At 36.0% G+C, this 26,770-nt stretch overlaps 1 protein-coding gene across 1 annotated transcript; it reads right to left on the reverse strand.

Moving 5' to 3' along the window:
- Positions 1 to 356: 356 nt before the first annotated feature.
- LOC121026691 (EF-hand calcium-binding domain-containing protein 13-like) lies at positions 357 to 24,778 on the reverse strand (the record flags this gene model as incomplete). Its single annotated transcript, XM_040469488.1, has 10 exons — positions 24,641 to 24,778; positions 22,958 to 23,029; positions 19,786 to 19,929; positions 19,138 to 19,209; positions 15,405 to 15,554; positions 13,840 to 13,890; positions 10,057 to 10,200; positions 8,208 to 8,279; positions 4,379 to 4,522; positions 357 to 428 (listed from the first exon to the last, which is right to left on the reverse strand). Coding segments are annotated over exons 3-10 (805 nt in total), but the record flags the coding sequence as incomplete, so codon positions are not given.
- Positions 24,779 to 26,770: the final 1,992 nt, after the last annotated feature.

Consider the following 26,770-nt stretch of genomic DNA (forward strand, 5'->3'; position numbering starts at 1 on the left):
CAAGGTGCCCCTACACTGTTTTATCTTTATATTGTTTCTTACTTACCTGTGCTTTATCTAATCCTGTGTGTTTTTTAAAAGATTTTGTTTGTTTGTTTACTATTTTAGGGAGAGAGAGAGCACAAGCTGGGGAGAAGGATGAAGGGAGAGAGGAAATCTTAAGCAGGCTTCATACTCAGCGCGAATGGATGCAGGTTGAGCCCATGACCCTGGAATCATGACCTGAGCCGAAGTCAAGAGTCAGTTGCTCAACCGACTGAGTGATGCAGACACCCCAATCCTGTGTTGTTTTAACATGAAAACCACTGTCTGTCCTTCCACACGGAGCCAGTAGATACATATTAACTGGAACCCACCCGAGGCTTTAGGCATGTTCAATGTATCACAGAATTTAATAAAAAATTCTTGAAAGGTAATCTTGCCATTTTCTGTAATGCAAAGTAAAATGTAGCTGAAGGAATTACTGCTTCTGAATTAATCTGTCAGCAGTTAATAGTCAAGTTATAACAAAGGTGAAAACCCTGGGGGTCAGCCTGTACTGTTCCTTCTTCCTTAACTTCTGCATACATATGATTATCAATTTCTATTCAATTATTTCCAAATACTTCTTGAGTATATCACTATATTAGTTAATGCCTATGCTATTACAATAGCATTGCTAAAAATCTATCGCATCAGCCTCATTTCTCTCCATTTATTTTAAACAATGCAGCAAGAGAGGTCTTTCTCTTTAAAAAAAAAAATCTGGTTACTCCTCTGAATAAAACCCTTCAGTAGCTCCTACTTGTCCAAAAACTACAAAAGCAAAACAAAACAAACACATGGTGGGCAGGCAAAGAGGCTATAGGCCAATATTCCTTATAAATGTGTTAACATCTAAGTGAAATTATAGAAAATAGGGTTTAGCAGTATAAGCAGAAACTAAAGTTCTAGATACCTTTAGGACATGCATTTTCACTGAGGGTGATAGGCTTTCAGGAAGGAAAACAGGTTCTTGGAGGGGAAAAAAATCTTACCCATTACAATGGTTTGTGGCCACGGTACATAAGCAAATATTTATTTTTGGCATTAAACATTCATAGCGTGTGGGATGGTGAAAAAGACAAAAACGTCTAAAAAGTCTCCTCAGGGGAGTGATATTTTTTTTTAAAGGTTAAGAAACACTACTTTTAGGATAATGGTAACCACCTAAATTTACTCTGGAGAAATCTAAGAAAAAGGCTTAGAAATCCATAGGACCAAAGATGGCATCTTGATGTGGAACTCAGTGCATAGGATTTGGTGATGAAGGAAAAGAAAGAAGCAGTTAAAGATGAAGTCCCTACCAAACAGTATCAAAATGTCAGAAGGCTCACTACCCCCACCTCCCACCCTCTGCCCCAAAGGTGCCATTAAAGTAAATGGACTTCATTTACTTCAGTAGAAACTGAAGACAGAGCTCCAAACTGAATGTGCCACCCAACACCCTCAACTCTTTCAACAAATCAGGATAGAAATGGGCAAAGGAAGATTTGAGATGGGGGCCAACAACTCAGAAAATAGATTGTGTAGAAAGACCAAGCCAGCTCCAAAATAAAGACTCAAGTAAAGTAAAGGTACACAAGATGGAATGGATATGACAAACTATAGTAAGGGACATAAAGGATAGACATGAAAAGAACCAAAAGGAAAAAAAAAAAAAAAAAAAAAGGGGGGGGGAAAGAAAAAAGAAAGAAAAAAAAAAAAAACCAATGCAAAAAAAAAAAACAAAGTAGAAAAGTTTACAGCAGAAGTGACAGAGCCCAGAAATAAACCCCACATATGCTCAACTAATATTTGACAAGGCAGCCAAGAACATTCAATGGAGAAAGGATGGTCTCTTCAACAAATGGTGTTGGGAAACTGAATAACCACTTGGGATACTCCCCAAAATTACCTCAAAATAAATTAAAGATTTAATTGTAAGATCTGATACTGTAAAGAAAACATAAGGAAACAGCTTTCAGACATTGGTCTTGGCAATGATTTTTTGGACATGACACCAAAAGCACAAACAACAAAAGCAGAAATCAACAAGTAGAACTAGATCCAATTGAAGATTTTTCTTTTTTTTATTGTTTATTATATGTTTATATATATACATATATATATATATATATATATAAACATATAAAATTTATATGTTTATTTATTTGTGAGAGAGAAAGACACAGAGCATGAGCAGGGGAGGGGCAGAGAGAAAGGGAGACACAGAAACTGAAGCAAGCTCCAAGCTGTCAGCACAGAGCCTGACGTGGTGCTTGAACTCAAGAATCATGAGATCGAGACCTGAAGTCGAATGCTTAACTGGCTGTAGTCGGACGCTTAACCAACGGAGCCACCCAGGCACCCCAGAACTACATTCAACTTAAAAACTTCTGTACAGCAAAAGAAACAATCGGCAAAATGAAAGGGCAACCTACAGAATGAGAGAAAATATTTGCAAACCATGTATCTGATAAAGGATTATTATCCAAAATATATAAGAATTCACACAGCTCAATAACAAACAAGCAAATGAACTATTTTAAAAAGGGCAGAGTAATAGAATAGGCATTTTCCCAAAGAAGACATCCAAACGACCAACAGGTGCATGAAAAGGTGTTCAACATCACTAACCATCAGGGAAATGCAAATCATAACCACAATGAGATATTGCTCAAACCTGTTAGAATGGCTATCACCAAGAAGACAGGAGATACGGATTTGTGATGATGTGGAGAAAGGGAACCCTCATACACTGTTGGTGGCAATGTAAATTGGTGCAGCCACTATGGACAACAGTATAGAGATTCCCCTCAAAATTAAAAATAGAACTACAATATGAACATCAATTCCCCTTATGAGTGTATATTCAAAGGAAACGAAAACAGGATCTCGAAGACATACTCCTGTGTCTATTGCAGCATTATTCACAATAGCTAAAATATGGAAACAATCTAAGTGCTCATCAACAGATGAATAAACAGAGGTAGTGTGAAAATATACAACAGAATATTTTTCAGCCATGAGAAAGAGAGAAATCCTGTCATTTGCAACAAGATGGTAGGATCTTGAAGTCCTTATGCTTAGAGGAGATAAGCCAAAGACAAATGTTGTATATATCACTAATATGTGGAATCTAAAAAAGCCAATCTCATAGAAAGAGAGTAGAATGGTGGTTACCAAGGACTTAGGGGGTGGGGTGAATTGGGGAGATACTGTTAAAAAGTACAAATTTGCAGTTAAAATGAATAAATTCTGGAAATCTAATGCTGTGCTGATCTAATACTGTATTACATAATTGAAAGTTGCTAAGAGACTAGATCTTAAATGTTCTCACCACAAAAAAAGAAATTGTGATAATTACGTGATGTGATAGAGGTGTTAGATAACATTACAGTGATAATTATATTGCAATATATAAATGTATCAAATCAGCACATTGTACACCCTAAACTTACATAATGTTATCATATGCCCATTATATCTCAATTTTACAAAAAGGAAAAGAAAAACTCTGTGGAGGTGGAGTGGGGGAAAAAAAAGCTCTAAGTCACTAATATTGAGGATGAAAATGAAGGTATCATTACAGATGAAGCAGAAATCAAAAAAGATAAAAAGCAGATGTCAAGGACAACTTTATCCAATACATTTGAAAAGTCAGATGAAATGGACAAATTCCTATAAAGACACAGCCTGCCAAAATTAACAGGAAAATAGAATATTTTCTTGGTAATACCATACAATTTAAGAAATTAAATCAATAATCCAGAATTTTTCCATAAATAAAACTCTAGGCCCATAAGGCTTCACCTGTGAGTTCTGCTTAACATTTGAGGAAGAAAAAATCTCTTACAGAGAATAGGAAAGTAAAGAATATTCCCCAACTCTTTTGAAAACGTAGCAAAAATGATATTCAACAATACCAGTCATTAAAATAACGCAGTTATTTTGTACATTTATAAACATCTGCTTCCCTGAGCCAATGCCACAGGCAACACCCCCTGAGGTATTCCTGGATATCAGTATAGTTTCCCTTCCAAAGGGTTAACACGTGGTGAAGGGCCTCACGGACTCTGTTGTACTCTGTGCATGGCATTCTGATTGAATACTGCCCATGCCAGTCAGTTCGCAAAGTGACCTCATCTCCCAAGTACCACCACCTACAGGGATAAAGTAGGCCCAGACTCACCCATCTGTTCAGTCTCACAGAGCTCAGGCTTGGCACACTGTGGTGGCACTGGTGCTCATCAGTCATCTCACTGCAGCCCCCCCCCCCCCCCAGGGTGCCCTCCATTGCTGTATACCCCATCCATACATCTCCCATCCCCACTGGTAGATGATGGCCTTTACAACTAGATGCATTCAGACTACTAACCGTGTTCAGGTCCATGTCTTAATACTTCATCAAGTAAAACATTAGCTGCATGAAAGTCATTGTTCATCAATAATGCCTTGAGGTCAGAGACATCAATTAGATCATTCTGGAGAATTTGAACAGTAACTAAGAGTAGCTGTGTAACTGAGAAAAAAAAAAAAGAGCAAAAACATGCTTCAACAGCAGAAATAAGAGTACATTGTTCACTTTCACTTAATGGGCTTGAGTTGCATAAAAGAATTTTACATGAAATTACTAGTAGTTTTAAAAACCATTGTGTAGGGGCGCCTGGGTGGCGCAGTCGGTTGAGCGTCCGACTTCAGCCAGGTCACGATCTCGCGGTCCGTGAGTTCGAGCCCCGCGTCAGGCTCGATGGCTCTGGGCTGATGGCTCAGAGCCTGGAGCCTGTTTCCGATTCTGTGTCTCCCTCTCTCTCTGCCCCTCCCCCGTTCATGCTCTGTCTCTCTCTGTCCCAAAAATAAAAATAAACGTTGAAAAAAAAAAAATAAAAAAAAAATAAAAACCATTGTGTATTATAACAGCTAGCAGTTACTGAACACTAAGTGCTGGAGACTCTTCTGAGTACTTCTACTTTACCTATTTAAGTCTATTATTACCTATAATAATTCCAAGATAGGCATTATTATCCCCATTTTTCAGATGAAGGAATTGAGGTTAGTGAGATTTAAAAATATTTTTTTTTTAATGTTTATTTATTTTTGAGAGAGAGAGACAGACAGACAGACAGACAGACCATGAGCAGGGAAGGGTCAGAGAGAGACAAAGATGCAGAATCTGAAGCAGGCTCCGGGTTCTGAGCTGTCAGCAGAGACTCCAACGTGGGGCTCAAACTCACTAACCACGAAATCATGACCTGAGCTGAAGTTGGGTGCTTAACCAACTGAGCCACCCAGGCGCCCCGAGGTTTGTGAGATTAAGTGATTTACTAAAGAACATACTGGTATTAAGTGGCAGGGCCAGGATTCAAATCCAGACACGATATTTCCAAAGCCCATGCTCTTAACTACTGTGCCTTTCAAGTAGACATATGTAACTGGTCAACCATTATGCCTACAGCTACATAATACTTCATATGTGGACCCTGAAATAATTGTGAAGCATTACAAAGAAGTTTACATCAAAACTTTATTGCCTTATTTCACTTAAAGTTATGTTACAGAGACAAAATAAGAAGAAGAAGAAGGTGCTGTTTCTGTAAGTCGTGCTCTTTATATTTATCTTATAGCCCCACAAATCTTGACAGCCTTGGTCACTTTCCAATGCCTTCAAACAGTTGTGGTTGTTGATGCTGTTTAATTTAGTCCACATTTTACTAGTTGTTCTCAGCAGGAGGGTTGGTTTCACATAAGCTACTCCATCATAGTCAGAAGTAGAACCAGGTAACTCAAGCTTTATAGGTAAATTTGATGCCCTGCTCTGGTTGAAAATTACTGTTTAGGTTATTACTTTACTACAAAGCTATAGTGATTAAGACCATGTGGCATAAGAATAAATAAAAATCAATGGAATGGAACTGGGAGTCTAGAAATAAATCCATACATTTCTGATCAATTGATTTTTTACAAGGATGGCAAAACCATTTATTTAAGGGGGAAAAGAATGATCTTGTCAACAAATGATGCTGGGGTAACTGGCTATCTGCATGCAAAAGAATTAGAGTGGACTCCCATCTCACACCACATACAAACATTAACTCAAAATGAATCAAAGATTGAAATTAAAAGGCTAAAACTATAAAATTCTTAGAAGAAAACATTAGTATAAATCTTAATGATCTTGGATTATGTTTAGACATGATATCAAAAGAAGTGACAAAAGAAAATATAAACTGGATTTCACCCAATTTAAAAACGTTTGTGCTTCAAAGGACACCACCAAGAAAGAGAAAAGACCCATAAAATTGCAGAAAAGATTTGCAAACCATCTATCTGATAAAGCTATAGTATCCAGGATATAAGAACACTAACAACTTGACAAATAACCCAATTTTAAAATAAGCAAAGGATACATATCTCTAAATGGCCAGTAAACACATGTAAAGATGTTCAAAGTTATTAGCCATCAGGGAAATGCAAAACAAAACCACGGTGAGATACTTGTGAGACTAGGCTAGAATAAAAAAGACAGACAATGTAACAAGTACTGACAAGGATTTAAAGAAATGTACAATGCTGTTGGGAATGTAAAATGGGGCAGCTGCTTTGGAAAACGTTCCAGCAGCTCCTCAAGTTGAATGTAAAGTTACCACGTGACCCAGCAGTTCCATTCCCAGGTAGGTACCTGAGAGAAATGTAAATGTACGTCCACACAAAAACCTGTACTCAAAAAAATGTACATATGTTCATAGCAGCATTATTCTTAGTGGCCAAAAAAGGGAAACAACCCGAATGTCTATGAACTGATAAATGGCCAAAGAAAATGTGGTATAACCACAGAATATTATTCTAGCACGAAAAGGAATAAAGTACTCATTTATGTTATAATGTAGGTGAACCTTAAAAACAGTATGCTGGGGCGCCTGGGTGGCTCAGTCAGTTGAGCGGCCAACTTCAGCTCAGGTCATGATTTCATGGTTTCGTGGGTTAGAGCCCCACATCATGCTGACAGCTCAGAGCCTGGAGCCTGCTTCGGATTCTGTGTCTCCCTCTCTCTCTGTCCCTCCCCCGCTCTCTCTCTCTCTCTCTCAGAAATAAACATTAAAAATTAAAAAAAAAAAAATCAGTATGCCAAATGAAAGAAGCCAGACACAAAAAGCCACATATTATATGATTCTAGTTATATGATGTTCAAAAATCAACACAGATAGAAAGCAGACTAGTGGTTGTCAGTGGCTGGGGAGAGCGGGGAAATAAGCACTCCAGGGTACAGGGGTTTTTTTTTTGACGTGATGAAAATGTCCCAGAATTAGAGTGTGATGGTTGCACAACTTTGTGGATATACCAAAAACCACTGAATTGAACACCTTAAAAGGATGAGATTTTATGGTATGTGATTTATATCTCAGTAAAAATGTACATTTGATAAATAATGCCATTGATTATAAAGGTGTTCTAATTTTAGAGATATTAAAACATGAAGAAAAAAAGACATTTGTTTCCCCAACGCATTTAGAAATACATTGTTGGCAGGGGTGTCTGCATTTGTGGAGAGTTCTTTGGTAGGTGTTCTCTGTAGACATGGGGGTTTAGGGAAAGATGCTGGTGTTGAAATGGTTTCCCTAATTTCAAGGAGCACGAGAGGAACTTTGGGGACAAAGACCAAGCCCTTGTCTTTATGCGGCAGGGGCAAAATGATGTGGTTAGGCCACAGAAACGACATGGTAGTAAGAATGATACAGGGATTAATGGCCCAAGCATTTAAAGAAACTAGATAGATGAAGCTAAGATTTCTATAAATGAAATCAATGGCCAGTCCATTTGGGTAAACCTGAAAACTCCAAAGGCCTGACTTGAGACAGCACAGAGGGTAGTGGTCCCTCACCCAATTTCCACACCTGATTTAATTCAGAGATCCAGAACCCCTTGAGTGAAGAAAAATTTATCTCCTCTTGAGGAAGGACTTTATATTAACAGCAAAGGTATTTACTGTGTATCTTCTTCAACCCTGTTTTATTTCTTTTCCCTCCTTTATAACTTTGCCCCATTTTCACTTGTTTTTTTTTATATCGCATAAGCTGCTTGAAATCCTTTTTGAAACTATAGACACTACAAATTAAACACTTGAAATCCATTTAGTGATTTTTTTTTTAAATGTGATTTCATTATCTTTATTTTACAGTCACTTCTTTAAACTGGAAGTATTCACTTACCTATGGACTCTTTGAAAGGTGGACTTCCTTTAATTCTTTCAAAGAAATCTTTTAAATTCACCTCATTATTATCTGGAAATATCAAAATCAAGCATATTGTCATTAAAACCCTGATAGTCAGTACACAAAATAAAGGCTCTGATTAACAATACCTAAAATCTCATTCTACCTTATTTTCTCTCTCAAATGGCTGGAACTATTTCAGTGTAATTTTTCATACTTTCAGGAACCACACCCATTGATCAGTTAATGATATTAATAGTTCACTTTTTTTGACTTCTTACTCAAAAGTAAGAACTTAAAATAACTTTTGAGTTCCTTGTGTATACTAAGTATCCTTTTATGATGTTTCACATTTATTAACTAAAATATGTACAAGAATTCTATAACATGCTTGATATGCCTATCCTTAAAAGATGAAAGCAAAGAGAAATTAAATAACTTGTCTAGGTCACAAGAGCCAGAAAGTGCTCGAGGCTGTATTTGAACTAAGGCAGTCTAAGGCCAGAGGTGACAATGTTAACTGTTGGGACACACACACACACACACACACACACACACACAGAGGAAATAAAATGCAGTAATGTAACCACAGCAGAAAATATAGGGCTATACCTACAATGAAAAGACTTTAACTTATAACAAAATGGCAAGCTGGGTAGCACAGGAATGATTACAAATTCCTAAAGATGCTGTATGAAATACTTTATTCTATAAATGCATTATCAAGTTGTATGAAAAGGAAATAATAAAACGTTAAGTGGGCACAGAGATCCAGAGGGGAAAACCAAGTGAATACTAAGCCTACAGCTATTTGGGGATACATATTAGATCCAAAAGCAGCAAGGTGCTTGATTTAAATGTTCATGCATATTCATAAAAGAAAACTTGGGTCCTGCTACGCGGAGAGTTTGAATTTAGATACCAAATGAAACTGGGATGCTTAAAGAATTTCAATCCAGTGAAAGGGAGATTAAAATATTATATTCACTGGCCCATGTAAACACCAAGGTGACCTAAATCTTCCCAATTTTGAGAGGCAGTGGGTAAAAAAGATCACCTGTGAAAAATCTCCTGCATCTCATGTGGGCTTAGGGTCTAAATTTATACCACTCTCGTGATATGAAAAACCCCAGGTCAAAACATAAAAATTGACTGAGGTCAATAATCATCTATGGCAAAAGCAATAACCAAACAATGCTGGGGAGGTACTCTTAAACCTAAGATATGCTCATGGGATTCCCACAGAAAAAACAAGCTGGTTAAGATAAACCCCAAACAAAAAGCCACCTAAAACTGGTAAAACTCACCAGCTTCTAGAAGTATTCCCACGCGATTTGACACTTAAGAGTGGATGTAAATAGGAAAGGAGATCAAGTACACAATACATGAAGTCAAAGATGGAAAACAAAGATAAATATGTGACCACTTGGAAACAATGATCAAGACTAATTATTCTTCTGAGATGTAATGAAACTTTGGGTATTTCCTTTGGTTAAAAAAGCAGAATGGGACAAGCAAAATAAAAGGTGAAAGTGGGTCTCCTCTGAAGAAAGACTGCAGATCAAAATGAAGCTGCTGATGTCATGTCTTTGTTTGATTACATAATGGTATTTTCCCACCCATGCTTACAAGAAATGAATGCTAATTATCTAAATAAGCATATGTAGAGTATGAACAGATAGATATGGTCAGTAAATAAATTAGCAGGCTATTTTGGCTCTAATTTATATCAACCTAAGCCTCATTGCGACTGCCTTTAGCATTTTACCTCCATATAAAACACTCTAAAACTGGTTCCTATAAACAGGGAAAAATGAGCGGAATCTCAAGCCAAAAAAATGCTCACCACTGATGTCACAATATTTAAGGGCTTCACTGACGTCCTCCTCAGCTAAATTAACATTCAAACCTTTCAGGGCATGCTCCAAGTTACGTATGCCAATCTTGCCATTATCAACACTTGTCAAGATATAAGCAGCTTCTTTAAATGCTACAAAGATAAATAAATATATATAAGATACTATTATTTTAAAAAATGCAAAATAGTTTGTCCAGAGTCCACTATAGGTGAACTCTCAATTTAAGTATATATATTTAACTAAAATCTCTGCAGAAAAAAAGCAAAGTATTTTCTACTTGTAACTGACAACCTATTTATTTCAAGCAGCATTTAAAAAAATTAAGGGCGCCTAGGTGGCTCAGTCGGTTAGCCATCCAACTTCAGCTCAGGTCATGATCTCATGGTTCCTGGGTTTAAGCCCCGCATTGGGCTCTGGGCTAAAAACTCAGAGCCTAGAGCCTGCTTCAGATTCTGTGTCTCTCTCTCTGCCCCTCTTCCACTTGTTTCTCTCTCTCTCTCTCTCTCTCTCTCTTAAAACTAAACATTTAAGAAAAGAAAAATTAAACCAAAAAATTATATGCAGAATTTGATGGGTTATCTGAATCCATTCATCCATTAAATACTGAATAAGCTGTGACCCTTTCTTAAATAATAGTAACGTCCTGTATATGTAGATCTAAAGACTTCTATCAACTGATGAAATAAACCAAAAAAAAAAAAAAAAAAAAAGCTAAAATTTGAGATTAAAGCTCTTGATCTCCAGGGCCACTACCAGTCTATATTGTGCTTTTGTGTGAATTGAAAAAAGGCACCCCTCTCTATGTATCAATTACAAAGAGGCATACCTTCCTCTAGGTAGCTGCAATCTAGCATTGGTGGTCCCAGCCTGGGGAGCACAGTGGAATGTAGAATGCATTTCAGTCTCTACTTGTACCCTCTCAACCAGGCATCTTTGTGCAAGCACAACCCATACAACCAAATGTAGTCCTGTTGATACCACACCAATTTAAAATATAAAACGTGATCATTACTGGGAGTTTCAATTTTTTGTCAATACCATTTCTCACCCCATTTCTCTCTCAACCCCAAAATGAAGTTGTCGTGTATGTTTCCATAGTCCGAAAATCGTTGCATTATACTAACAGATCTAAACCTTCAGTTGGAAAGAATACCATAATACCATTTTAGACCTATATTCATTTTTACTAACATTTATTTTATAGCTACTAAAACCAACAATGAAAATTTCAGCCCTCTTAAAGAGTTTCCTTTAAATTCCTTGAAGACAGGGACTTTAGAATTTGTCTTGTCTATAAATAAAATTATAATACATTATATAGTTGGTACTATGAGAAAAATGTGTGTCAGATATGAGCACTGAGCACTCAGATATAAAGCACTGAGACAGTTCACCTAACCTATAACTCTGAAAAGTCTTATGGGTTGAGGAGTGATGTTTGAGCTGAGTTTGGGGGAAAAATGTGAATTTGTTTGACAGAAAATATACAGAAAGGAAACAGCACATGCAAATATATGGAACCAAAAGCACATGGAAGATATGGAACCAATTTAAATTATAATAAGTAATATGGCTACAGAATAAATACAAATGCAGAAGTGATGAGAGATGAGGCTAATGAGATAAGAAGACAGATTTATTGTCATTCTTTAATTCCATAAATATTCACAATTATATAAGTTAATAATATAAAAGATTTGAAACAATGTCTAGCACAGTAAATATCATATAATATTAGCTATTAAATTAGCTATTAATAAGGGGCTTCTGAAAGCCAAAATTGTGCTAGGATCTGGAGAAACAATGCTAGGACTTGTAGCAAAATGGAAACATGGTTCTTGGCCCAATGACGCTTCCAGGCACGTAAGAAAAGAATCATTAACCAAATAATCAAAAATATGACTAGAAAACAACCAGATTTTAACATGGGCAGAAGACCTAAATAGACGTTTTTCTGAAGAAGACATACAGATGGCCAACAGACACACGAAAAGATATTCATCACCAATCTCAGGGAAATGCAAATCAAAATAACAATGAGATATCACCTTACACATGTCAGAATGACTAAAATCAAAAACATAAGAAGTAACAAGTGCTGGCGAGGACGTGGAGGAAAAGTAGCCCTTGTGCAATGTTGGTGGAATGTAAATTGGTACAGCTGACGTGGAAACAGTATGGAGGTTCCTCAAAAAGTAAAAACAGAAATACTATTTGACCCAATGATTCCACTACTGGGTATTTACCCAAAGAGAACAAAAACACTAATTCAAAAAGGTATATGCAACCCTATATGTTTATTGCAGCATTATTTACAATAGCCATGATATGGAAGTATCTCAACTATCTATCAATAGGTGAATGAATAAAGATGTGGTATATTATGGAATTTGACACAACCATAGAAAAGAATGAGATTTTTTTTTGCCATTTGCAACAACATGGATCAACCTAGAGGGTATTATACTAAGTGAAATATGTCAGACTGAGAAAGACAAACACCATATGATTGCACTCATATGTGGAATCTAAAAAACAAATAAAAAAAAAAGAAAAGCAAAATCAGACCTATAAATACAAGAACAAACTGATGGTGGCCAGAGAGAAGGGGGGATAATGGGTAAAATGGGTAAAGGGGAGTAGGAGGTACAGGTTTCCAGGAATGTAATGACTATGTCATGGGAATAAAAGGCACAGGAAAGGGAATATAGTCAGTGATACTGTAATATTGTTGTATGGTGACAAATAGCTATGTTTGTGGTGAGCATAGCAAAATGTATAATCGCTATACCTGAAACGAATATAACATTGTGTGTCCACCGTACTCAAATAAAAAAATTTAATGAGAAATTATATTATTTTGGTCTTAATGAATTAAGATAATTCAAAGTTCTCTAATATTTTTGCTACTTTTTTTCCTAAATAAGCTCTACACCCAACATTGGGCTTGAACTCATGACTCTGAGGTCAAGAGTTGCATGTTCTACCAACTGAACCAGTCAGATGCTCCTACTTTTGTCACTTTATAAGCTAAAATATATTGAGCATTTCTAGTGTCATTTAAAAAAATATTAATGGGTATTTATAGTATGAAGTAAATGCTATGAAAAAGACATAGTTTAATGAAAGCTTATAATAAAAGAAGCTGACCTCGACTAGCAGATAATGACAGGCTCCCTACAGGAAATTGACATTCATTCAATTTTTTTTTTTAATGTCTATTTTTGAGACAGAGAAGGAGACACAGAATCTGAAGCAGGCTCTATGCTCTGAGCTGTCAGCACAAAGCTCAGCACAGGGCTCAAACTCACAGACTACGACATCATGACCTGAGCCAAAGTGAGACACTTAACCAACTGAGTCACCCAGGCACCCCATCACTCATTTGAAAGATGAGTAAACATTAACTAGGCAAAGAGTGTCAGGGAAAACTATTCCAGGGAACAAAATACGCAAAAGCTTTGTAGTTGGATTTCGAAGGAAATGAAAGAAAGCCAATGTACTTGAAAATGCAGAAAGCAAGGGTAATGGTACAAAATTATACCAGAGAGCTAGGACATGCAGGATTTTGATCTTTAACAACAATGGAAAATGTTTAAAGAGTTGAAAATAGGGGGACATCACACAATCAGATTACTTTTTTGAAAAAAAAAATTACTCTGGCTGGAGTGGGACGAATGGACTAGGAATCCATTGGCACCTGGCAATGATCCTAAAAAATAACTCTTTCATAGGGAACGCTTTCTTGTATACATATATAAAGTCCTTACCATCTGCTGTTGGTAGTTTCAGATTTGAAGACAAAGCCTCTTTCCTAAAGTCTGCAAATTTAAATAGAGAGATTATGCCATAAGGAACAGCATCCTGATTTTACCCAGTTTGGAAGAAAACCAATGGATAAATTACATACTTCATTTCTCAATAACATTTAGCATTGACCATTCCCTTCTTCTCAAAATCCTCCACTAGCTTCCAGAATAACGTTCTCTACTCATCTTCCTCTTATTTCTTAGACTCCATGGATTCGTCAAGCTCCACCAAGCTTCTTAAATGTGGCTGAGATTCTGTTACATATGCTTCCTTTATCCCTAAGAGAACAGCTTAATCCCCAGGCTCATATATTCAATAACATGTTTAATTATTAGTCTGAATTGTCCTTCTTTAGTCCTGCCTGCCTACCTATCTATCTAATTCTGGAGCTTTTCCTAAGGACAAGGTGCAGTTATACCCTTCATCCTATACATTTTCTACAAAAATGCAAATTGATACAGAGATCTATTTGAGGGACAAGTGACAGAAACAAAATATGTCCATTTGCATAGATGGACCACATTGCAGTTAGAGAGCAGTTTAGAATAACTCACAACTAGTACAGGTATTACCTTGAAGCAAAAGGGGGTTAGAATCAAGATACATTATATTTACATTAATTTTTAAAATGTGATCTAAGCAGGATTAAAAAAATATAACTAACCTATTAAAAAGTACTTTCAAAATAGTAGGTTTGGCAATTTTACAAGATAACTCTAAAACAGAATTTCTCAACCTGAGCAAAATTACATTTGGGGCTAGCTAATTATGTGGGGGAGTCCTGTCCTATACATCATAGGGTGGTTAGTAGCATCCCTCACCTCTACTCACCAGATCCCAGCATTCCTCCCCCATCTGTTTTGACAATCTAAACTGTCTTTGCATATTGCCAGTTTTTCCCTGAGACACAGATCTGATCTCATTTTTTAGCTGAAGTTAAATTTAAAGGCAGGAGATGGCTTTCCAAGTATTGATAAAATCCATCTGGGTATATCCCAGATAAGCATATGGATGGATCAGGTAAATTCTTTGTAAATAGAGCAAATAGCCAGATCAACACTTACACAGAATGTTATATAGACCAACGGTTTAATTGTTCAACAATAACTTGTATTTTTCAAAGAGCCTTTCACCTAAAAGAAAAAGAAAGCTAGACAACTATTAGGACCTCTCTAAGATTCATAAAAGGAAAGGGATTAACTTTGAAATGAAATTACTCTAGAAAGAAACATTTTAAAGCCATATGACAATGTATATAAATACTTTCAGACCAAGTTTACAATGCAGTCCAAGAGATCATCCAGGAATTTGATATCGTAATAACTAAATCTCTGTGAATATAGAATATAAGATATATCTCTAAATCTGATCTGTAGTAAATTGCATTTCAATACATTTACGGTAGTATTTAGGAACTAAGTATTAAGATTTAATTAATTATTTGGTAAAATATTCTAAAACCTTGGATAAAATTTTAGAAGAAATTTTTATTACAAGTTGCTGGTTATCTGCTCAATCAACTCACCGTCGAGCAAGGAATCATCCAGCACTTCTTGAAAACTATTATCAGTGAAATAAATTCTATTGGTGTTTCCAAGTACATCTGCATAGTTGTCCTTGCCAGACTGATCACTTTCCTCCATACATTCCAATGTACCGATGATGCCATTCAATGCTACAAACACAGAGAATATACATGCAACATGTAATTCAGTCCACGGATCTAAATTTTTGGAACATAACAGTAAAACTGATGGATTCTTCCAGTTTTGCACTGTCCAAAATGGCAGCCACTACCCACATGTGGCCATTTAAAAAGGTAGAGCAATCCCTTCTCCACTATAGTTTTCTATAGTCCCTTATCTTTATTCTTAAGATTATTTTGTTAAAACTCCGGGTTCTGCGTGGGCTATTCCTTTATGAACAAAAAAGTATGCCAAAGTTTCTCTAGTCATTCTATTAACGAGCTCACCATTTCATAAAAAATACCCTCCATTCATCACAACTGCTCCCAAACTCCAATCCTTCCCTTTCTACTTTCTTTCCCTACACCCCTTGCTCCTGTCAGCTCACTTTACCCAATTTAGAGAATCAGCAAAGCCTATTATGTTTAGCATGATAATATCAAACATCTGAACTAGGAAATCCATGACTGACCACCCCCCCCCTTAAAACAAACAAACAAACAAAAACCTCTTCACATTTCTAAAGTACATGTCTAAAAAAATAATCTTTCAGAATTCATTAAGAGAAATATATAATAAATTCCTTTAAAATTAGCTAATTTATGTGAAAGTATAATTTAATATATTATGTTGTTCCATGAGTTAGTCATTAGTCATTGGTAAGAAGTTTCAAAAATAGGCCATGTGAGGAATGGTTGAAGGGAAATCTGAGTCCAGAGAAAAGACGATTCAACGTAAAAGAAAGAAAATAGAAGAGCTCTCCTCCCATCCCTGGAGGGCTACTGACAGGGGGAAGAGTCCAAATGTTAAGTTTGGGAATGGAATTATAAGGCAGGATTTCCATCAAATATGTGGAACAATTGACTAGTTCTACAGCTGTCCAAAAATTATGGAATGGACTGCTTCAAAAAGTCATAAGGATTTCCAAGACAAACAGTAGGATGAGTGTACATTACGATTAACCTGTCCCTGAAACCCACTAATGTGGTTTTTAAAAAAATTTTTTTTTAATGTTTATTTCTGAGACAGAGAGAGACACAGCACGAGTGGGGGAGAGGCAGAGAGAGAGGGAGTCCCAGAATCTGAAGCAGGCTCCAGGCTCTGAGCTGTCAGCACAGAGCCCGACGCAGGGCTCGAACTCACAGACCACGAGATCATGACCTGAGCCAAAGTTGGACGCTCAACTGACTGAGCCACCCAGGCGCCCCTAATGTGGTTTTTAAATAAACATGTAAAAATCGAAAAAACTCCATATCTAATTAACACAGAAACTATCAAATCCTCTACTATAGACCTTATTCTCTGCCCACAGTAAACTAAAAATAAACAACAAAGAGAGGACAATAATGAAATTCAAATTCAAATTTAAAATTTTTAAATTCACTTAAAATTTTTCAAATAATTGCTTTAAAATTTAAGGTTTTTCTCTTAAGCAACTCTTACATCAAGGAGAAAATCAAAATACAACTGAATATACTTAGAAAAAAACAAGAATAAAGACTTTGATAAACCAAAGTCTTACTGAAAATTGATAGTCTTAAACATTTATTTCTCAGTAAGAAGAAAAAAGTAAGTTCATAATTTAAACAACTTAGAAAAACTATAAAATGGACAAAAGGGGACAATAGAAAGGACATCCTAAAGATAAAAGCAGAATTTTTTTTACTACAAATAGAAACACTAAAGATAAATCTAAGATGTAGAGCTTTAAAAACAGAGATAATTAAAAGATCTGCTAGGAAATCTAGAAAAAGATATATAAATACACACACACACACACACACACAAATACACACACACACACACACACACAAATATATATACAAATTTAAGAATGAGAAAATAACCAGATACAAAAAAATCAAAAGAATTATCACTGCATAGGATTGTACTAATATTCCCAAAAAACACTTGAATAAAATAAATTTCCTAGGAGAATAAAAATTACCAAAACTGACAAAATAAAACAGAGGATGGCAATAAGCAGTCCACCAAAATCAAAGTCAAAGATGAATAATAAACTAGAAAAAAAATGGCAATAGACAAGACAGAACATTAATGTCCCTTATATATAAAGAGCTATTTATAAATTCATATGAAAATGACAATCTAATTAAAATAAAAGCAAAGCATATTCGACAATCATATGAAAAATTTTTTACCTCACTAGTCATTAAAGACATGCATATTAAAAAAATAATAGAATTCTTTTTTTTTTTTAATTTATTTTTTTTTTTAATTTTTTTTTTCAATGTTTATTTTTGGGACAGAGAGAGACAGAGCATGAACGGGGGAGGGGCAGAGAGAGAGGGAGACACAGAATCGGAATCAGGCTCCAGGCTCTGAGCCATCAGCCCAGAGCCCGACGCGGGGCTCGAACTCACGGACCGCGAGATCGTGACCTGGCTGAAGTCGGACACTTAACCGACTGCGCCACCCAGGCGCCCCAATAGAATTCTTTTACCAGCAGAATTTTCAATAAATAATATCCATTACTGATAAAAGTGTGAATTTTTACAAACTTTTTGGAGGATAATTAAGCAGTAGCTGTTAACATCTCACATCTGCATATATTTCAGTCTAGCAGTGTGACTTCTGAGGATTTTATCCCCCAGGAGAACTTTATGCACATATATGCATACAACAATGCTCATCAAAATATTTCAGTGGTGAAAAATTGGCAAATTTTCAGATTTTTAATTGGCAAATATCAAAAGCATTGTGGATAAAATGACAGTACATCCCCCAAATGGAATATTATGCAGTCTTTAAAAAGAATGAGGTTGTTTATGATACAATGGAACATGGAACAATATCTAAGATACATTGTTAATTTCTTTAAAACTGCAAGTCGTGGAATATTATGGACATGGTAATTTTATTTTAATTAATTAATTATTAATTAATTATTAGTTAATTAGTAATTAATTAAGTATTAATTAATTAATAATTAATTAATTTAGAGAACAAGCAGGGGCAGAGAGAGAAGGAAACAGAGGATCTGAAATGGGCTCTGTGCTGACAGCAGAGAGCCCAATGTAGGGCTTGAACTCACAAACCAGGAGATCATAACCTGAGCCAAAATCAGACACTTAACCAACTGAGTCACCCAAGTGCGCCTAATTTTTAAATAATATCAGAATACACAAATATTCATAGATTCAAATAAAAAAGGCTAAAGGGATATTTACCACACTTTAACAGGGATATTTCCAGAAGGTGACATTACATGAGCCTTGCACTTTATATCTCTTACATTCCTGGTCACTAAATTTTTTTATAACAGTTTCAAAATTGCCATTATTATATAATAAAATGTCCTTACTTTAGCTATTGGAAAACATCATAACCTTGTGATTTTCCCAATCTTTTCCATTCAAATACAAATTCTTAAAAGAAAAACAAATGTAATCAAGTTTGCCATAACTGGAAGAGTTCAAATGTAGATGAAACAAACATTTGGCACAGATACTACAAAGAAGATCTGAGCACCAAATATAATGTTTGGCTACATGACCTCTGAATGAGTCCTGTGTTGTTTGCCATTCAACAGTTTTACCATAAAGTTCTTACCAACAAAAGTGGAAAATTTCTGAGTGTCCTTCAAAGCCTTCATACAGTCTTTAACATTCACCATGTTGTCATCTGTAAGAAAGAGAGAGAGGGGGAACAGACAAGAATCCCTGGAAAACGTAATATTAAAAAGCTCATATGAAAATCAAAACCAGCATACAATTTCTTTACTTTACATACAAGATACTTGGGATTCATTTTCACCCACTGTGCCTTGCAATTAACCTTACAAGGTTGTAGATATACTAATTCTGATTCTACCTGTAAGGCAACTAACCTACTAAGAAAGTTGTAAGTCCAATTAACTTTACTTGGTACAAACCAACAAAGCTAGGTTTTCTATTCACAGAGCTGGAATTTCCAAACTATGTGTTAGTCACTAAATCAAGATCTATCTAAAGAGAGTGGATACCAACGAGCCCACTCCCCCACAAAATTTCTACCTGCTTGCTAAGAGTATTCTCATTAACTGTAAAAAAGGACGGTAAAAGAAAGTCTCCTCTTTAAGGACATTTACAGCAATACAAGCAAATACCTATAGATATTAGCTCAAAGGAGCCCCATTCGCTTGAACAAAAACCTTGCACACTTTCTTCAGTTACTCCTACCCAAAACAAAAAAAATGGATATGAATATTTAAATGCTTACCAGAAACAAGATCTGACTGAAGAATTTTCTTTACCTCTTCTTCAGGTGACTTAATCCCAATATTTCCTAGGAAGCTCTCCAAGTTCTTCCCAGATATCATGTCACCTTCAAGCCCATCAAGAGCTAAGACAATGTCTTGTAACTCTAGAAACAGAAAAAAGTGATTCGGTAATTGAACTAACCTCTGACTTAAAAACAACAGTAGCCATCACTAAAGACTTTTGTCAGTGGTAGTCCATGATTTATGATCACCTCTTGAATAAGAAATCTCAGTGAAGAATCCAGCCCTCAGGAAATTCTAAGTCCAGCAAAACAATATGCATGGTCTGCCATGTTTCTTTGGTGCTAATATAAAATTGGCACAACCAAAATGGTTGCTATGGCTGAATTTTTCACTGCAATGACACAAAGTAGTTATTTTAAACTAGAGCTCTAATGGTAGCAAACGAAATTAACTCATCCTGGTGGAAGTGAAATAGATTTCAGAATCATGAGGAATGTAAAATAGTAAACACAAGTATCACAAAGACTCACTCACCTTTTCTTTTCAATTCTACCAAGATCCAGTTGTAGTCTGGCATCTGGAATTTTGCTTTATTTCCAGCCCTTTCAAAGGAGGCAGTGTTAAGTACATTCAAATCCTGGCTCCAGGATTTGTGACCTGAAACTATCTGACCTTGAGCAAATTATTACTATTTAAACACTCTATCAAATTCAGTAGTCTTATATCTAAAATAATTTAATAATACTATCTACCTCACACAGTTAATATGGAGATTAAATATATGACGTATGAAAAACACTTAAAACAACATTAGGTATATAGAAACACTAAGTGTCATATTAATAGCAATAAAGTTACTATTATTATTATTATTATTATTATTATTAAGCCATCAGGAATAGCTGCAAACAGTAATCACAGCTTCCTAGTACCTTCGATCCCACTTCACTTTCTGTCCCCCTAACATCTCAGCAAGGCAACTGCAAATGGCAGTCACCTAAAAACCTGTATCAGCTCTGCTTGTTTTACCTAAAGCTTGGTTTCCTTTAAAATATGGTTTCTTTGCACAGACACCTTAAGAGGAGTCTGCTCATCCTCCCATGCTCCACACAGGACCAGGAAGCAGAGAAACACTCCTAAGATTCTGCTGTCTGGCTATTTTAGTTCCACCTTCAATCAAACCTATCCCTCCCCTGAGATTCAGACCTGTCATTGACCTACACTACCCTCCGGACACCATCATCTATTGACTTTCTGATCACTCTTTCACCTTCTTGGAGGATCTTTGTCACCCTGCTCATAATCCTCCCTCAGCCCCATTTCCCATTATCATCTGATGACAATAAAAATGACCTTGACCTCTCAACTCCAAAAACTTTCACTTCCTTTCCAAAGTCATCCAAATCAATGGCTATCCTTAATCCTCGTCAACACCTAGAACTGCCTACCCAACCTCTAAAATCTTCAACTACAAGATCAGACACTGACCATAATCCCTTAAAACTGTGTGTATAGGAAAGCATAGAACTTGATCCACAATATGCCTATTTTCTCAGCCCCTCTAAGTTTGTCAACAAACAGTCCAGGCACAGTGAACTAACCTTATCAGTCAGTAATGAAGGGAACATTCTGCGCATATGACAGTCAACCTTGCAAGCAGACTTTTCTAAAGAGAGCAGTTTCAGGCCTGCTATGTTAACACTTTTCTTCCAGGGTGGCCCTTCCTAACTCTTCCCTGTAATTATTGGTCTTTTCTTGCACTGGCTGACAGATTCCAGTGTCAACCCCCAATCATTATGACCAGCTCCCAGATTCAGGTACCTAAACTACACCTTTCTCCTTTTTCACTGTTCTCCTTTCTCAATGGTTTAGTTTCCATTTTTTTTTCCTTCATCCACATAAAAAGTTACCTGTCCTGAATACCAGTCTTTCTGAACTCTGTTTTCTGATTTCAAAATTAACTACCATTTACCAAGTATATAGTATGTGCCTAATAATTAGATTATGTGCTTTATATGTGTTTTTGCAGTTGATCCTGACAACTCTAGGAGAAACGTGATTTTATTAGCTTCCTTGTTTTAAAGATGAGGAAACCAGAATGACCTATAGAGACTACCCAGCTGGTAAGTCAAAAACCCACAAACCACCATGTATCAAACTCCATAGCCCATGTTCTTTTCTACCTGTATGCATTGTTTCCTATAGCACAGCTAATCTATTTCACTATAATATATTGATGCTAACTATGTTATGTGACCCAGGTAACATATTTATATGTCAACAGGGAATTATTAAGTACTTTTCTTAACCTAAAAGAGAAGCAATGATGTTAAAATTTTTATACGAGGGCAGAGTGGTTATTAAAAATCTGAAAAGTATCTATCTACTTCTTTACACCCAGAAATGACTCCGCTTCTGTTTTCCTAAACATATACCTATGTTGTTATTCTTCTCCTGACAGCACTCATTGACCAGTCATTTGAATGTCATTCAAATAAATTACCAGTGATAATTAAGTTTTAAACTTATTTTCCCAATAGAAAAGTACACAAACTCCATGAGTATGATCTCCATTGGTTTTAGGTCTATGATTTTAACTTTTAAGCAAAAATGGAAGTCAAGTGGTAGGAAATACCCATGGTACCAAAATGCACATGGTCACTCTTGTATGTTAACAAAATCCAAAGAAAGAAACATGAGGAATGTCTACTAAAGGAGGAGGTAGAAGATTTCTGAGAAATTCTATAATATATAAGCCTTTACACAGGGTAGAGTCCTAAGTCTGAGGCTAAAAATGGTATAGAAAATTTTCATATCTGAAAAATTGTAAAGCTAGCATCTGACTTTACATAAAGTCCAGAACAAAACACACACACATACACACACACACACACACACACACACACACACACACACACACACACATAACAACAACAAAAAAAGGGATTTAAAATAGGTTTACACAGGCCCCATTCCAGAAAAAGGCTTTTTTCTTTCATCATGGATGCTGCCAACTTTTAATCAAAATCAAGTTTTGCCTGCCTTAAAACAGATCAATGCCAGCATGGTAAGCAGAAATTAACAGAACCAGAAATTCTAAAAAACAAAACACTAAGACATCCATTCAATAAAAGTAAATGTAACAGTCACAAATAATTTACTAGTTACCTTTTAACCTGGAGGCATCACGAATATCCTTTACCACTTGTCCAAATTCTTCTATTTGTACTTCATCATCTTCTGCAAGAAAAACATTTTTTTAAGTTTATTTATTTATTTGGGGGGGGGAGGGGAAGAGAGAGAGGGAGAGAGAGAATTCCAAGCAGGTTCCATCCTGTCAGCACAGAGCCAGACAAGGGGCTTGAGTCCACGACTGTGAGATCATGACCTGAGCTGAAATCAAGAGTTGGACACTTAACTGATTGAGCCATTCAGGCACACCCCCCCCCCTCGCCCCGACCTTTTTCCTTTTTTAACATACACCATGGTCAAAAAGAGGATCCTAGGTCAGGAATGCTTACGTTCTTTCTCACGTTTCTAAAGCTCTGTTGAAATACTTAAGCAGTTCACTTGGTCATTTCCCCCACTTTATTCAGAGAAACTCAACTTTTATGATTTATATATTGAGGGACTCTGTAAGATTTCATTTAGGAGAAAAGGATTCTACTGCTTTACCAGCACCAAATATAAATACAAAACCAAGAATAACAAGGTTCAAAACTTTGCAAACCACTGCATTAAAATAAGAATTAAATCACGTTGTACTGAAGGTCCAATAAAAGGTCTCAGTAAAAGAGAGGGAAAAAAATCGCTATTATCAGGTAGTATCATATTTTCATCAACCCTCTTCATCTCAAATATGTTAATAAACAAAACAACCAACACACTTAAAGTTCAAAATTACCAGTCTCACTTAAACAGGAGCTTAATGAAAAAAAAGGAGTAGGTAATCCTCACAGGGAAAGACAGTTCTTTGACAAAGACCATAGACAGCATGCTCTTGTTACCAGCCTAGTTTTGCATAAACATTTCACATAAAAGAGTATAATAGTACATTTGTAACTTCAAGGTATGAAAAATATGAAGGAGTGGAAATGTTCACCTGTGGTTGTGTACTACCTGTCTCCTACATGCAGAACATCAGCAGCAAATGATAGTCTTATTTGAAAAACTGTAGAGGTGCCTGGGTGGCTCAGTTGGTTAAGCGTCCGACTTCGGCTCAGGTCATGATCTCATGGTTCATGAGTTTGAGGCCCGCAACGGGCTCTGTGCTGACAGCCCAGACCCTGGAACCTGCTTCTGATTCTGTGTCTCCCTCTCTCTCTGCCCCTCCCCCCGCTCCTGCTCTGTCTCTCTCTCTCTCTTTCAGAAATAAATGCTAAAAAAATTTTTTTAAAGAAAAATTATAGTCCACAGTCTTTGTTTTACTTTGTAAACTCATTTTTGTTTTGTTTGAATCTTTTTTTACTTGCTAACTTAGTAGTGGTGGTGGCCACCACGAAGTCTATTTTACAGTATGGATATCTGAAGTTATGTTAATAAAAAAACGGGAATAGATCTCTTAACATTTCCTAACAGTCCCCTCTGTGTTCACGGGGATATGCCATTTTCCAGTTGCATGTTACACAACTTGAAGGTAATCAATGCATATTTGATCAATTTAGAGTAACAATAAATTAGATATTAACATTTTTTCTGTTGGACAACCAAACAATCTGAGGTTTCTTTATATGTTCTAAGTGTATATATTGGCATATCAACCAAGTACAAGATACAAGGGGAAAAAAAGATTGACAAAAGGCAGACCGACAGTCTTATGTATCTTTTAATTGTAATATTTGGAATACTTACCATCCGCTGTTGTTAATTTCAGTGCAGCTAGGAATTCATTTTTTTCAAGTTACTATTCAAGTTAGACAGAGTGGTCCACAGGTGAGAAATATTCATCTTCCCTTTGCTGAGATTATGGAGGTTTTCAATAGCATCAGGCAATACTGAAAGGTAGATCACACACAAGTTTTACAACACCCTTGTCCAAGAAGTTAGTACAGTTAAACTATTACCTGGAACAGTCAGGAATTAAGGTTTTTATGGCTAAGAAGAATAACAAATATGTTATAAATGATTGCCAATTTTCAAATATTAAAACACAATAAAATATTTAACACCACAATTAGTGTTTCTTTGAGGATTCTGAAATATTTCAAGAACTTATAGTGACCCTCTGCTGAATAACCAATATAAAGAGTCATTTTCATTGACTTATAGATTTACAGAAGTCTGAGTTCATAAACAACTCCAACTGATTAAACCATGAATTAAACCATGAAACCAAAATAGCTTTTGCTCTACATCTCCCCCGAACATTGTTCCCTGGATCTTACTTTCTCTTCAGTCTACTACTGCAGCCCATGGAAAGAAATTTTGTGGGGTTTTTTTGTTTTGTTTTTGTTTTGTTTTTAATTCCAATGGAAAACCTTCGGAAGGTTTAAGGGGCAGGGAGTGAAATTATCTCATTACCAATGTGTAAAAAGATCACTCTACTACTGTATAGAGAATAGACTCTCTGGAAAATCAAGCAGTTAGGAAGCTAGTTCAGAGAAAAAGATGACAGTGGCTTCAGCAAGGGTAACAGTGATAAGAACGGAAGTGGACAAACATAGGATGTGTTTGGAGAATAAAACTGAAAGTATTTAAAAAAATTTTTTTTAAGTTTGTTTAAGATTTTATTTTTAAGCAATCTCTACACCTGATTGTGGGGCTCAAACTTACAACCCAGAGATTAAAAGTCACTCGCTTTATCAACTGCACCAGCCAGGTGCCCCAAGACTGAGAGTATTTAGTGATGAATTGAATGAGAAGCTGGGGCCATGAAGAACTCCTAGGTTTAGAACTTAGAAGCTGAGTGGACAGTGGTGTCGAAAACTGAGGTAAGAGAGCCTAGGGAAAGAATAAGATCGTTGGACAGCAAGAATTCTTTTTTATACATATTAAGTATGAGATACATGGGGAGTCAAAAGAACAGCAATATTATTTAAAGCAATAAGATGATTCAGGAAGAGGCTTAGAGAATGGGACTCAGAATGGATCCTGGGATCATGCTAATATGAAAGCCAGTCAGAAAAGAAGGAGCCAGCAAACAAGACCAAAAAAGAGCTAGGTCTACAATGGAATATTATTCAGTTATGAGAAAGAAGGAAATCCTGACATTAGGGACAAAAGAGTGACAAGCACTATGCTTGGTCAGATAAATCAGAGAAAGACAAATACTATAAGGTCTCACAGCTGAGAAAGCAGAACTCAGAAACAGAGTAGAATGGTGGTTACCAGGAAATTGGGAAGAGGCTGGTCAAGGGCACTAATTTACAATTAGAAGATGAATAAGTTCTGGGCATCTAAGGCACAGCATTGTGATTATAGTTAGCAATACTATATTATATACTTGAATGTTGCTAAGAGAATAAATCTTGGTGTTCTCACCACAAAAACAGAAATGATCATTATGTGATGTGATGATGCTGTTAGTTAACACTATGGTGGTCATCGTATTGCGATATATAAGTGTATCAAATCAACACTTTGTACACCTTAAATTCACACAATGTTATATGCCAATTATATCTCAATTTTAAAGAAAAAAAAGGAAGAGCCAATAAGGTGGGAAAAAAATGAGATGACGGTGTCACAGAAAACATAAGGAGAAGAATTTTGAAGAATAAACATATTAAATTAAAAATAATGGTTGAATCATTATTCAACCTGCACACCTGAAACTAATGTAATACTGTATGTTAATTATACTTGAGTTAAAAAAAAACTACTAACGGTAAACAAGATGAAAATAGAAAATTGGCAAATGGAGTTAACAAAGTGAGATTTAACTTTTGTAAAAAGCTAAGGTGGAATGTCAAGGGTTTTTTTAAGTTTATTTTATTTCTATTTTGAGAGAGACAGAGAGAATGAGAGCAGGGAAGGGACAGA

This window comes from Herpailurus yagouaroundi, unplaced genomic scaffold (assembly GCF_014898765.1).
Source record: "Herpailurus yagouaroundi ecotype Mexico unplaced genomic scaffold, PumYag 151533, whole genome shotgun sequence".
Taxonomy (NCBI): Eukaryota; Metazoa; Chordata; class Mammalia; order Carnivora; family Felidae; genus Herpailurus; species Herpailurus yagouaroundi.